Source organism: Zeus faber, assembly GCF_960531495.2.
Source record: "Zeus faber genome assembly, chromosome: 16".
NCBI lineage: Eukaryota > Metazoa > Chordata > Actinopteri > Zeiformes > Zeidae > Zeus > Zeus faber.
The window spans coordinates 26,644,006-26,658,848 of record NC_137202.1 but is presented as its reverse complement, the minus strand read 5'-3'; the positions used below and the strand labels follow the sequence as shown (position 1 = coordinate 26,658,848).

The window sequence follows — 14,843 nt, the reverse complement described above, 5'->3', positions numbered from 1 at the left end:
TGCGGTGGTAGGGAAAATAAGTTTTGCATTCAGCCCAGCTCCCCCACCCCCACCCGCTGGATAAGTGCGCCCTCCTCGTTCTCCTCTCTCTCCCCCAGTCTCTCTCTCTCTCTCTCTCTCTCTCTCTCTCTCTGTCTCTCTCTCTCTCTCTATCACTTGCTGCAGCTGCTGTGGTCTGTTGAGCATCACCTCCTCACAGCAAGTGCTTTTACTTGAGCAGGAGAGAGCGAGAGCGAGAGAGAGAGAGAGAGAGAGAGAGAGAGAGAGAGAGAGAGGCTGGAGGGTCTGGAGCAACCCCAGAGCACATCCCGGGAGTCCGTCTGAAGACACCACAGCAGCATTCCTCTCTGACTTTGCCGGAGCGCCTCAAAGTGTGCTGGGAGCGAAGGGAGAGAGAGAGAGAGAGAGAGAGAGACAGACGGGCGGAGCTACGGTGTGCTGGCGGACCATGCAGGGTGGAGAGAGGGAGAGAGAGAGAGAGAGAGAGATAGAGAGCGCTGTGCCACCAGTGCTGCTGATCCCACCGTTGCCTGGCAGAGGATTCTGAGCGGGAGATGGAGAGCAGCGCAGCGGCCATGATCTCACCAGGGGGGCAGCCTTTCACAGCTATCCGAGGAGACAGCTGAAACCTTCACACACCACCGACACACACACACACACACACACACACACGCGCACACACACACACACACACACACACACACACACACACACACACACACACACACACACACACACACAGTTTAGTGGGGAAGGACATTAGGACATTCAGACCCATGCTGAATTCAGAAATTCACTCGTGCTGCATTTTTCCCCCCATGGATATCCGAAAACTTCTACGGAGGGAATACGCCGTTCTGTTCTGAATGGGACCTACTGCGGAGATTTGCTTCCCTCAAAATAACTCCACCACTTTTGCAGATTTGTTCGGAGTTTGGGCTTAAAACGTCTCTCCCCCTCTCTCTCTCTCTCTCTCTCTCTCTCTCTCTCAGCACAATACAAAACAACCTCTATTCTTAGCTGCAGTTAAATCAAACGGCGTCTTTGCGGCCACTGAGACATCTCCTCCCGACTCGGTTTTTGCGCGGTAAGTGGATTATGTTGGTGATAGTTTGGGATTCCTCTTCAGCTTGAGGAAATTACAAAGCGCTGGATTTTACGTCTGTCAGAGAGGAGAGGATCCAGCACGTTTTTACCTCCCCTTCCTTTTGCCACCGGATTACAGATGGGCTTTGTGATCTCCTGGCGCAGTCTTATGGGTGATCAATCGCTACCCGTCTGCAGGATCAACTACAAAGAGGGACACAAGTGAGTGTTCACCGTTTGTTTTTTTATATATATCTGTAAAGCTTAAGCATGTATGAGAACAATGGCACTGAAAGAGAGCATAGACATTTAAATTGCATTGACTCTACTTGTTAATAGTTCAAATCTATTCGCTTGAGTGACAAATCGAAGTCTCGCTGAACAATAACAGAAACCGAATGTCTCCGATTTGGAAAATATACGATAGGTGAGGATGTTTGCGCATCATTTGCTGATGAATGTATTTGACTAAATTCAGCGTTGCTGTCTACCTGGCAGGTGGCTCAGGTGCATGCTGAGATTGATTGAAGTGATCTGTGTGAATCCTATTAGCACAACTTGGATCCCAGCCAAGGGGAGAGTAATGGAGGGGAAGGCCACCATCGAGTGGCACTAACCGATCTGCCTCATCGCTGGGCAAGCGCCGCACGTACCCTCCCCAACACCAAACCAGCCCCCAAAACAAAATCCACGCCAGAGCCAGGATTTCCTCTCTTTCTCCTCCCCAGCCCCGCCCCCAACCCGAGCCCCTCAAACACGCAAGGATGGTGCCTCCGCCCCCGACCAACAAGCCCCACGTGTGCCTGTCCACCATCCTCATCATGGGCAGCATGGCGCTGATCGACGCGTACCTGGTCGAGCAGAATCACGGCCCGCGCAAGATCGGTATCTGCATCATGGTGATGGTGGGGGACATTTGCTTCCTCATCGTGCTGCGCTATGTGGCGGTGTGGGTCGGTGCAGAAGTGCGCACGGCCAAGCGGGGCTATGCCATGATCCTCTGGTTCCTCTACATCTTTGTGCTGGAGATCAAGGTCTACTTTGTGTATCAAAACTACAAAGCCGACAGGAAGAGCCTGGACGCGCTTGCTCGGAAGGCGTTGACCCTGCTGTTGTCCATCTGCATTCCTCTGCTGTTTGTGGTCCTGGTGGCCATCGACCACATGGAATACGTGCGCGCCTTCAAGAAGCGAGAGGAGATCCGCAACCGCCTCTTCTGGGTGGTGGTGGACCTGCTGGATGTCCTGGACATCCAGGCCAACCTGTGGGAGCCCCAGAAGAAGGGGCTGCCCCTGTGGGCGGAGGGTCTGATGTTCTTCTACTGCTACATCCTGTTGCTGGTGCTACCCTGCGTGTCCCTGAGCGAGATCAGCATGCAGGGGATCAACATCGTGCCGCACAAGATGCTGCTCTACCCGATTCTCAGCCTGGTCACCATCAACGTCATCACCCTCTTCATCCGTGGGGGTAACATGATCCTCTACAGGGACGCCCGGGTTTCCGGGATCCTCATAGGGAAGAACGTGCTGGCCATCATACTTAAGACCTGCAGCTTTGTGCAGTACAGGAGACAGTTGCAGAACGCGCCGCCAGCTTTCGGCATGGAGCTGCAGAAGAACTCTGTGCCGCACGCCCGCCCTGCCCCGACCCCGCCCCAAGTGGTCATACAGGACCAGACGGCCCTTCCCGAGGTGACCACGTGTGAACACACATGACATAATGATGAGGTAAATGGGGTGGGAACGTCTAGATCAATGTATATTCATATGTCCCTCAGGACATAATACCCTTAAGGGCAATTCAAACAACTAGGGTACATGAGAGGTCCAAGATCTCTCTTAATGCCTCACGGCACAAGAGAACACATGGATGATTATTGAGTAAACAGCAGTAATGCTGTTATGGTGCAAAATACAATATCACTTGTGACTTTGTTATAACATTTATCCCAGTGAATTGAGTCCGTCATGTATTTTTTCTAATTCAAAAAATTAAAATAAAAAAGGCAACTACAAGGTTTGAGAATATATTTTTGAATTGTGCGTATTGCATTGTAATAATACAAAAAAGGCTATGTGAAAAGGATGCACGATACTGGGCCGAGTGAAGTACTTGGTCTTGGGTACCTGCCAATACACAGTACCAATAAGAGAAGTGAAATCTCCAGTCCCAATAACAGTGACACCCGATTTGACGACCCTGTGTTTTAGTTATTTTCAGTCATTTATTTTGATTTCTGGTTTTCTATAAACAAAATTAGATAGAACATGAAAGTATCGATGAGATCCAAAAGTTAACATGGAAGACAGGAACTCAATGTAACTGTATCAGGCCTGGTACTGGTATCTGTGCATCCCTAGTTTGTGTGATGTATTGTGTTTTTTTGTTGTTGTTTTTCTTTGCTTGAACAACGTTCTCAGTAGTTGAGGGCTTAAAATGTTCAGTCTGAGGGTTCAACCGATGATATGGGATATAAATAATGAAAATATAAAAAAAAAAAAATTTCAATCAAAAGCTTTCTTATGAAATTAAAGTGTGTTTTTATATGTGATTCTTTGATAAAAGTATTGTGTACAAGCCCTGCTCTCTCTTGCTCTTTACTGGCTGTGAGTTTCTGTGAGGGGGAGGAGGGGTTATCGGTCGAACAATCGACGTGATTACCACAGCGATTAATCATGTTCCAATTTTGTGAAATTAGAATGAGGCGAAGGTCTTTTTCATTAACCTGAATCACAAAGGAAAACAGCCAATGATTTTTCACCCTATTCCAATGCATAATTGGACATTAATCTAATTGCTAAAGCGATGCGCCTGCGATGCCATACGCCTGCCGTCCTGCAAGCTCCGTCCATCCTGGAGATTTCGAGCTTGACGAACGAGGATCAGCCCGGATCCATTCTCCTCGCAGTTCTGAACAGTGTTTATAGACTGCACAGCGGAGAATATGGCAGGATATGGAGTCTGTAGCCATCAGAACGCTGCCATAAGGGCAACACTGCAGATTAATAAATTATTCACAGAAGATTCAAGAGAAGCTCCTTGCCATCCTCCTTTAGGCGCTCTGTGACTATTTACGCAGCCACTAACTTGCAGCGGCAGCTCTCTGTCTAATTTAAAACCTTGTCATTTGGTTCCTCCACCGGAAGACGCAATGAAACCTACAGGTCCAGAGATGTGGATCCCGGTGCTTCAGTCAGACCGGAGGAAAAAAAAACCCCAAAACCTTTCGAGTCGTCGCTGTTCCTTTGCCGTCTGTCTCCGTCAACATCTCAGAGGTCGGCTGTAAGACGCATTTCACTCGCTGATTAACATTTTAAGGAATGTCAAAGAATTCCAACGCTGAGGGAGTTGAACTCGCTGTCACTGGAAAATATTAACATGTGCAAAGAAATCTGACACGGTTGCCAAGGGATATAGAGAGGCGAATTTTGAAAACTGTATCTTGGGGGGGGGTTACAGGATACAGGAGAGTGCAACTGATGGGTTGATAGAAATCAGGCGTATCAAAACATACAGTATTGCATTGGAATCCCATAACGAGCCCCATTTGTTTACGTATTTTGTGACAGTCAAACACGTTTTTCAACATTTTAAAGTTTAGGTTTGCTATTTTTCAACCCGGGCCTTGTCAAAATGATGGTTCCTTTCATTTAGAGCGGTTCGCACAATCTGGCCGAGACCTTTAATATTGAGAAACATACCGCTCTGCTGCAGCTTCTCACTGCGTTGGAAATGGAATCCAACAGGGAAAACGTAAAAAGAAAAAAGCTTTTTAACATATCATAGTGACACGTATCTAAGCGCGTCTTTTAATACATGTTTTGAATAACAGTATTATCACATTTTATTTAGAACTATTGTTTGCAATTGCCACAGTACATCCAAAGCATGGCATTGACTGCGACAGTTTGCCTGTAGGAAGCTGCGTGACTCCCTGTTTCTGGTCTCTCGTGTACTGTAAGGGTGTATGTAAGAAGGGTGGATGTGAGTGAAAGAGCTGATTTGGGTGGAAAAGAGCCAATGAAACCCTGAAAAACCTGATAAAATATACAGTTTTCTTTTGTATTATGTATTAAGACAATATTGTGAGCTGGGGTTAGGTATAAAAGCCTGCCCCATTCCACTGCGTTCAAGCACAGTGAGAAGCTGCAGCAGAGATGTCAGTTTCTCAACAGTAACGTGTTCAGCGCGTTTGTGCTATGAATTGTAAATGATGGGAGCCAAGATTTTAATAAGGCCAAAAAAATAGCAAATCTGTCCTTTACGCTGTAGGCACGGCAGCTAAAAATGGGCAACTTTCTGAGTGACAAACCTGGTTGTCAGATCCAGAATGCTGTTGCAGGGAATATATGATCTTCCCTTACTAAATATAGCGTAAACGTACATCATCAGCCATTTTGTGCTGCCTGAGACTATTGCCTGAAGTTACTTTTAGTCCAATAATAAAGTGAGGGACGGATATCCCTTTCTCTGGGTTCTATCGACGTTGGGAAATGATGAATTGAGTTTGCGCAGTGATCAATAATCCAAGCATAGTTTTTCGCTGAATAAGGGTATACAAATTATAAATACCAAAATTTTGCTTGGCTTTTAGAAAGACCAATCTTGCTGAGCCCCTGGCTTTGTCAAACTAGTCTCTCACTGAGAGACTAGTTTGCCCGGTGAGTTGTGTTATTTAAATTTGAAAACTACTCCAGTTATTCAACCGTGAAAAACCTCAGAAGTGTTGGGACATTTTCCTTTAATTATCCAGCGCCGCTGTTAGTTGCCGAAGAGAAAATCTCCGGCTCGCCAGACTCACAGTTTTGAGGTGAACACGCTGGCCTCGTGTGCTTTGGCTGTTTGTACTGAGGACGGCGGGCTACACTTCCAGGAGCCACAAGTGTGTTGCCTTGGCAGACGGCCAACCCAATCTGCAGCCGCGCCGCCCTTTTCCACCATCGCCAGACACAGAATGAATGTTGCATTCATCCAGATGACCAGGATTCCCCCCCCCCCTCCCTGCTTTGCACTCCAGAATGTTAATAAATGGGGACGGCCCGCAGATTCACCTACCCACTTACCGCATTAATACCGACAAAGCCGCTTGCGCCGAGAGCGCAAGACAAACAACTGCAGTAAATTCACACCTCGACCTTGGTCGGCCCCGCGGGGCAGCGGAGCACGGGTACAAATGGCTTTCTTCACGCCGCGCAGGTTAGCAGTGCGGCGCGGCACATCAAGGATCGATCGTCTGGCCCCGGCGGCCACCCTATATCATCTCACGCCGACGGCGGTGGCTTTCAAAACACCAATAACGAGAGTCAGAGGAAAACACGAGGTGCTGCTGTAGTCGCGACAGTTTTATAAAACTCTCTGTACGTGTCAAACGGCAACAAGGACGGCCACGTCGCGCGCAAATGAATAATGTTGAAAAAAGGACGTCATTCCCTGGAAGCTTAACGACAGAGATGCTGCGAACAGGAGACGGCAAATCCAAATCAGTTTTATCAAATCATCCACTTTAAAATGCATACTTTCACGTCTTTGTTTTCAATGTAGGTCGAGAACAAGGGCAAATGAAGCTGAACCAGCAGGTCTGAAAAAACCATGAAATCCATGAAAGATTCCCTAAATGTCCCAATTTCTCCGCCTATTGTAAAATTTGATTTTGAGTGGGAACTAAATCGCTTAAAAAAAAATTAAACTTGATCCTTTGCCGTCAATAACTTTGTTTTTGTGCGGATTGAGGAAAACTCTGGCTTTCTCATTTACATTGGAGTGCTTTCCCCAACATGGTAATTCATTATATTTTACTAATGCTTAAAGCCTAATGGTTTCTTGGTGACACTAGACGCGTTTTCCACACATTTTGTGAAGTGAATCTGTCCTTCATCTGCTTTTGGAGGTCGTTTCATGAGTGTAGCACGGGTTGGAAGACTTCATCCATGGTTTTTCCTTTAAATTAGCATTAAAGTGGTAATCCATGAGATTGTAAGGTTTTCAGTATTTCAATGACTATTTGAGAGCTGATCATTTGACGGCCCTTCTATGATTTATTTCTGAAGCTACGATACTGAGTTCTGGGATGAGTAATGTCGAATAAAATATTTAATAACTCACCCCAATTACAGACTCATTATGGTGATATGCTGGGTTTGAAAATATTTAACCTCCCTTTACAGGATGCAATCTCAATTCAATTAGCACATGTTAGTTTCAAACTCATGAAAATAAAGAGATCGGGACAATGTCATGATAACATGGAAAAAAAAAAAAGCATATTCTGATGCTTCCTGAAACCACGCCTGCAGGTTCAATACACCCCGACCTGGAGGGGTCTTGTCCGAACGGCGACCCAGACGTGCCCATGGAACGGGCACAAAAGAAGGCCCCTTGGGATAGGGGCCGCAGCGGCTCTGGCAACTTAAGCGCGACGGCGCAGGGGGAAGTCATCACCGCCGGGGCTGGCGGGACAAAGGAGAAGGACGAATGAGCCACACCCCCCGCGGAGCAGTGGGAGTCCTGCTGTCCGACTGACAGACTTAACCCCCCTCCCTCCCCCGTGTCCAATATTCCTCTGGCATTCGCGCACGCTGACTCAGTCATGGCCGCCGGCGGTCACATGCATCTTGAGAGGGCGTCGGGTGTTATTTGTTGTTTGTCGAGTCACTAATCTACCGTACTTCAAATCTTAATTTTGTTTTTAATTGAACGCTCCCATTAAGTCGTTTCGACAACCCGACCTGATATTAAAAAAAACAAAACCCCGACCCGACGAGTCTCCAGCAAACACCCAAAAATAAACAGCGTCCAGTCCAACGGGGAGTAAACGGAAATGCACAAACGGAGTATGCGCGCCACATCGATGGGGCTTCTCTTTCTTTGGGCGGCGTGTGTTGTCGACCCCCCCAAGTTTAATCGGCGAGAAAATCGCCGCTTAAAGAGACCTCCCTGTGTGCGCGTACGTTTCCTGCACGCGAGGTGGATTCAACCGCTTAATGCGCCGAACGGATGGAGACTCAGGATCGGATCCCACGTTTCCATCAATTATCAAAGTGACTTTGTGGTGAAATGTGAAATCCGTTTTGCTGTTTTCATTTCTCAATGATATTTAGCGCTTTCAGGGTTGGGGTTGGTTGTTAGGCGTGCGGTTTTTAAAAAGAGCGATCTGGCTTCCCGTGGAGAGGGCTGTGCACAGCGGCCGTAGGTTTTGTTTGAACATTAGGGAGGGCATTTTGAGAGTCAAACGCTTCATTTCCCGCATTCAGGTGAATTTCCATGCATCAATTTGTGCCTTTTCCACATGCGTGGTGGAAATTGGTGGACGTTTATGGTGGCCACGTCTTTATTCATCTACAACTTCTGTCATGTTTTTATGGGTGGGGTGGTGTTCTAAATATTGAAATCGTATCCCCTGCCTCCTCCCCTCCCCCTGCCTCCTCCTTGGAATCTACGGCAGTGTGTTGTCCATCGCTGCACCGCTGCGTGGCAGGGGGAGGGGAGCGGGTGCGGTGTAGACCAAGCAGCCTCCTGAGAGAGTGGGTGTAAAGCGGCAGCCAGGTCGCGTGTGTGTGCGTGTGTGATGTGTCTGTGTGTGTGTGTGTGTGTGTGTGTGTGTGTGTGTGTGTGTGTGTGTGTGTGTGTGTGTGTGTGTGTGTGTGATGTGTCTGTGTGTGTGTGGGGGGAGGGGGGGTGTCATGTAGGCATCCAAGAGCTTCTACAGTGGGAGGTCGGGGCCGTGGGGCTTTCCCCGCGGCGGCCACCGGATTGATGTGATGAAGGGAACAGAGGGGGGGGGGGGTGAGTCACCGACCTCCTCCAACAGGAATGACCCACACCCCCCAGCCCCCCCCCCCCCCTTCTCCCTGCGAAGTGTTGTCGGTGTCGGCGGAGCCGGCCTCGTCATAGGCGCCCCCGCCGGGGCAGACATTTTCCCGGACCTTCCTTTTATGTTTTGAGGACGCCTGGTGGAGCGCTTCTACGCTCCTTACGCCCTAAATCCAGGAACATCCACAATAACGGGGGTGGGGGGTGGGTGGGGGGGTGTTCATTAAACCGCCAACTTGTCTCACACGGGGGGAGGCGGCCGCGCCAAGCGCACAAAGCGGCAGGACCCGCTTCCCCTTTATCGAGGAAATGTACTTAATACCGTGGGCGCCCACGTCGACCGCGGGGGGCCGAGAGTCTAAAATAAAGCTTTGCCAAGCATCCGCCCCGACGCCGGCAGATTCAACGGCTCTGCCCGACGGCTCCTGGGCGACCTCGGGAAAAGCGGTGAGCGACGGGGGAACGAGACGGACCCCGGAGGGCAGGAGAGACGGCGGCGAGGGGGGTCGAGCGCTCGTCCCCCCCAACGGACGCGCTCGCCGTGGTTGAGGACGGGCGCCGCAGCGCAGCCGATGACGTGGCGCCGCGGCGGTGGCGGACGGGGGGGCCTCCGGCGCTTCCCTCGGACGTTGGCGGCCTGCGTGGAGTGGTTGTCGACCCCTCGGTCCGTCACTCAAGGGTGAATGTGAGTCATTGAGGAAACACAGTGACCTCAAAAATATAAGGGGGGGGGGGGGGGGTCTTAGCTGTAATGAGATTAAGCAGAACCCCCCCCTCCCCACCTGCCTGCCCGCCCCCGCGGCAGCCTCAGTTCCGCTGCCAGCAGGAACTTCATGCCAACTCTGCGCCGCATGAGGTATTAGAGGCGGCACACTAAGCCTGTATCAGAGGGGGTTGGCTGCTTTATTTGACATATATATACAGAGGAGAATCAAAGAGGAAAGGACAAACGCCGTTTGACCCGACAAAACCCTCGTTGGGGGTGGAAGCGGCAGCTGCCCGTGATCTGATACGTTAACCCCGGCGCTGGCAGGTGGCTATATTTGGAGATTTCCGTCAGATTTAGCCAGAGGAAAACGTTCTCTTCCCCGTTACCCTGGGCTCAGATGGAGCCCTGACTCATTTCCATGCGGAGTCTTGGAAATTGTGGGAATTTCACGGGTGCGTAGCGGGGGGGGGCGGGTTTTGTTCGCGCAGTGACGGCAGCCCTAATGAGCATGTCTGTTCCGTTTGCTGTCGGGTGCGTTTACGCTGATTTGAATGACACCTTTACACTAAATATGCCCGATTTTCTGACCCCGGAGCCATTACATTTTTCCTGTGACATTTTTGCCAAGTCAAGGAATCCAAATAGGATCCATCTTATGCATCCTGCTGTAAGCAAATTGTCCTAATTGGCCATATTTCCTAAGATGGCCGACGAGCAACACCCATGATCCAATGAGCCAGAGAGGTGAGAAGGCGAGGAGCCGGGCAGCGAATTTCACATTCCAATCAGTGATAAATAAAAAATGATAGCGGAAAATTTGGCTCTTGGGGATTCAGCTGTTTAAATGACGCAGAATAAAGATTTGTTTAATGTATTGTAATGTATGTAGAGTTGTCGTCGGAATTCACAAAACTCACAAAAATCATTCAATTACATCAAAATGATTTATTTAGAAAGTGCAAAATTAGCCACCGCCAATGCAAACGATGCCAAACGCCGTCACCCTTTTCCCCCACATTCATTTTGTCATTATATCCTGTTACCGGGTGGAAGATGCGGGGCTTGATGCCCACGGGTCACTCCCAGCTCGTTGCCCGCGGCTCCTCCCGAATCGGTTCAAAGGTCAGTTTGAGATCAACGAATTGCTCGCGTCACCAAACTCCGACCAAACTCCACCGACTCACATCCGGCAACAACCTAGCGAGCCAGCAACGCCGCTGACGCTACATAAAAAAAAAAAAAAAAGATTGAGAATCAACGCCCGTCGTGACGGACGTGGAAACGCTTCGCAGATCAGATGCCGCAGTCCGTGTCGCCCCTGCCGACACCGGAGAATCACGACTGTTGGGATGAAACGCGCTCGGAAAAAACAAGAAAAACAAATGTGGTGCAAATGTGGTGCAAATGTGGTGCAAATGTGGTGTCCTCCGCTGTCCTGCCAGTGGTGAAGTGAACGGGCTCAGCTCCGTTCCAAATTGCAATTTAATGAGTCTTGTCACTACGGCTCTTTAGGCGCGTGCAAAGCCATTATGCCTGACATTGACGTGCTCATCAACGAGGCCTGAGCGCCAAGAAGAAGAAGATGAAGAAGAAGATGAAAAAGAAGAAGATGAAGGAGAAGAAGATGAATAAAAAGGGGAGAAGATGAAGAAGAAAAAGATGATGAGGAAGAAAAAGAAGGTGAAAAAAATGAAGAAGAATAAGAAGAAGAAGAAGATGAAAAAGATGAAAAAGAAGATGAAGATGAAGAAGAAGAAGAAGAAAAAGAAGATGAAGAAAAAAATGAAGAAGATGAAGAAGAAAAAGAAGAAGGTGAAGATGATCTTTATCTTCTTAAAGATGAAGAAAAAGATGAAGAAGATGAAGAAGAAAAAGAAGAAGGTGAAGATGATCTTTATCTTCTTAAAGATGAAGAAAAAGATGAAGAAGATGAAGAAGAAAAAGAAGAAGGTGAAGATGACCTTTATCTTCTTAAAGATGAAGAAAAAGATGAAGAAGATGAAGAAGAAAAAGAAGAAAAAGATGAAGAAGAAGAAGAAGATGAAGAAGAAGATGAAGAAGAAGATGAAGAAGAAAAAGAAGATGAAGAAAAATATGAAGAAGATGAAGAAAAAGAAGAAGGTGAAGATGAAGAAGTAAATGATGAGGCAGAAGAAGATGAAGATGAAGAAAAAGATGAAGAAGATGAAAAAGAAAATGAAGATGAAGAAGAAAAAGATGAAGAAGTAGAAGAAGATGAAGAAAAAGATGAAGGAGTAGAAGAAGATGAAGAACGTCAGTCGCCCAATGGTAAAGAGAAGGAGAAGAAGCCCCACCCTCACACCTGGAGATAAACAACAGTTTCCTTTCCCACTAAACTACATATTGAACCATTTCCTCCGTTTTCCTCCGTTGTCCCGACCACAACACACACAACTTGCTTGCGATCAAGGTGTGTGTGGGTCTGTGTGTGTGTGTGTGTGTTTGTCTGTGTGCGTTTGTGTGTGTGTGTTTGTCTGTGTGTGTGTGTGTTTGTGTGTGTGTGTGTGTTTATGTGTGTGTTTGTCTGTACGTGTGTGTGTGTATGTGTGTGTGTGTTTGTTTGTGTGTAGGTGTGTTTGTGTGTGTTTGTCTGTGTGTGTTTGTGTGTGTGTGTGTGTTTGTGCGTGTGTGTGTGTGTGTGTGTGTGCTTGTGTGTGTGTTTGTGTGTGTATGTGTGTATGTGTGTGTGTTTGTGTGTGTGTGTGTGTGTGTGTGTTTGTGTGTGTGTGTGTGTGTGTGTGTTTGTGTGTGTGTGTGTTTGTCTGTATGTGTGTGTGTATGTGTGTGTATGTGTGTGTGTGTGTGTGTGTGTGTGTGTGTGTGTTTGGACCACTTCCTATTCCCGATGAAAAAACCTCCGTCCTCCTGCTGCGGACGGAGCGTCTCGCTGCAGCCCCAGTGCGCTGCTTTCATTTATGAATTCCTTCATCATCAAGTCACCATCATCGCTGAGGACGGCGCGTGAAGGCGCCCGCAGCGCGCCGCTGAACGTGGAGTGTGGTGGAGAGGAGCTGGTGAGCGGCGTCTAATAAGCTAAAGGAACAAAAGGAAATAATGACGAGATTCCGTGATCGTCTAAAGCGTTTTGGCCGATTCCACAGAATCTTTTCTGTGTTTTCGGCTTTGCTCCACCCGTCCGTTTCCGTGCTGGAAGGCGTTTTCGGAAAGCCTCGTTCCCAGTGGCCCCCGAAACTCCGTTTGGGGGCCAAAAGGCGGAGAAAACGCCACGTTTTCAAACACGTCCTGTGGACACCGGGCCCCTGAGAGACGACTCGACTGGACGTCATCCGGGGGCCGGCGCCGTGGAATCACGCTCGTGCACAACGTCATGTATTCAAAGGACCAAATGAACATATTTATGTGACAGAGAGAGAGAGAGAGAGAGAGAGAGGGAGGGAGAGAGAGGGGCAAGTAAATGCCAAGGAAAAGGAATGCGTAGGTGCCATCTCTCCCGTTTTCATCTCTACCGCACTGACCACAACCACCGACGGGTCCGAACAAATGTTGTGAAATCTCTCTCTCTCTCTCTCTCTGTCTCTCTCTCTCTCTCTCTCTCTCTCTGTCTCTCTCTCTCTCTCTCTCTCTCTCTGTCTCTCTCTCTCTCTCTGTCTCTCTCTCTCTCTCCCCCTCCAGAGCCAGCCGCCCCGGGTGAAAATTCATTTATTGACAATGTTTGCGCGGAAAGCCAAAAGCGGGGGGGGGGGGGCCCGCGCGGCCTGCGATTGCCGCGGGTTCCGCCGCTGATGGAACGCCCTCCAGCCCGTCCGTCCCCGTCCCACCCTCCCAGCCCCCCGCCACCCTGCGTGTGACCGGAGACGGATCCACCGCCGGGGACCGGGCCCCCGCTGTCTCCGTCGTGATTTAACTGCGTGCGTAAATCACGATCCTGGGTCTGGCGGCCGACCCGACGCCGGCCTCATTTCAATCTCCTCACAAATCACCGACGCACAAACCATAAAGCCAGCGCCATCCCCCCCCGCCCCCACCGCCACCGCCACCCCTCCAAAAAAATAATCATCCTCCTTTCGTCTCTCTCTCTCTCTCTCTCTCTCTCCTCAATCTCCTCATTTATTAAGGCGAACGGGCAGAAATCATAAAAACAAGGCGCCGGACAACGCGGCGCGGTGGCCCGGGTTCCCTGGCGCTTCGCGTGGGACGGCTCCTCTGCGAACCGTGGACGTGGCCGCGCCGTCGATTTTATTTCCAAATGGATTCATCACGTGCAGGGGAGGATTCGGCTGTCGAATTAGCGTTACCTCCTCGAGTCAGGCAACCTTTTGCTGACAGACTGATTCACTGCTCTCTCTCTGGGGGGGTTATTTCCTGCACCCTTATTATTTAACACGCAACATTTATTGTTGAAGAGTTGCATGTGCCGTGCTGCACCCATGGTTAATTTTCATGCATCTCTTTGTAGAAAATGAAGGGGGCAACTGGAGATAAAACCCGGACACCGTATAAAGAAATTAGTGCGGTTTCTCCCCTAGACCCCCCCCCCAACATTAAACAGGCATTCATCAGTATGCTTAAGGAACAGCCTCTGGAAATAATGAATTCATGCAGGCGTCCACCTTTGTCAAACGGCTTTAATAGAGGACTCCTTGTCTTTCATTAATGGTCCGTTATGGATTTTATTCAGATGGGATTGAAATGGAGTTACCATAGTATTGCAAATCATCTTGGCAGTGATGTTGCGATTGCTCCCTGCCCGTCCCCCAAATTGTTTTTTGTGGCCACTTAGGCCCCGCTTCTGGCTTGATGGTATTTGCTCTGGCAAGATTGTGGTTTCGTCCATTAATGCCATACTTTATCCGGGCACTTTAAATAACAAATGATCGATTGAGATGTGGAGCGCATGTAGTATGCTTTGTGTGCATTCAGTGGATTCAGTGCGTATTATGTGAGTTTTACTGTGGTTGATTTATTTATTATTCCTTTATATATCTTTGTTGCCCCCCGCCCCGCCCCCCTTTCCTTGCTTACTTAGCGTGCATCTAAATGGCCAGCCAGCCAACATTTTGAATTCCACGGAAGCTTTGATAGTAAAGGGAGACGCCATCATCCAGACAATCGTGTCAAAAAGAGTGAATCATGAATGGAAATTCACCGCGCATCGTAAAGTGTAGCTCCTGACAAGACCAAAGTGCTTTGCGGCATAACTTTTTGGACAGGACAGGTAATTTAAACACTACAGCCGCCTGGATGCAGTCCAGGACCA

The 14,843-nt window shown here is 48.8% G+C and overlaps 1 protein-coding gene across 1 annotated transcript; it reads left to right on the top strand.

The window, feature by feature from the left end:
* Positions 1 to 1,850: 1,850 nt before the first annotated feature.
* Positions 1,851 to 2,801, top strand: LOC307242667 (transmembrane protein 121; the record flags this gene model as incomplete). The annotated part of the gene is made up of 1 exon (XM_080017200.1): positions 1,851 to 2,801. The coding sequence occupies one exon, from the start codon at positions 1,851 to 1,853 to the stop codon at positions 2,799 to 2,801; it is 951 nt and encodes a 316-aa protein (XP_079873326.1).
* Positions 2,802 to 14,843: the final 12,042 nt, after the last annotated feature.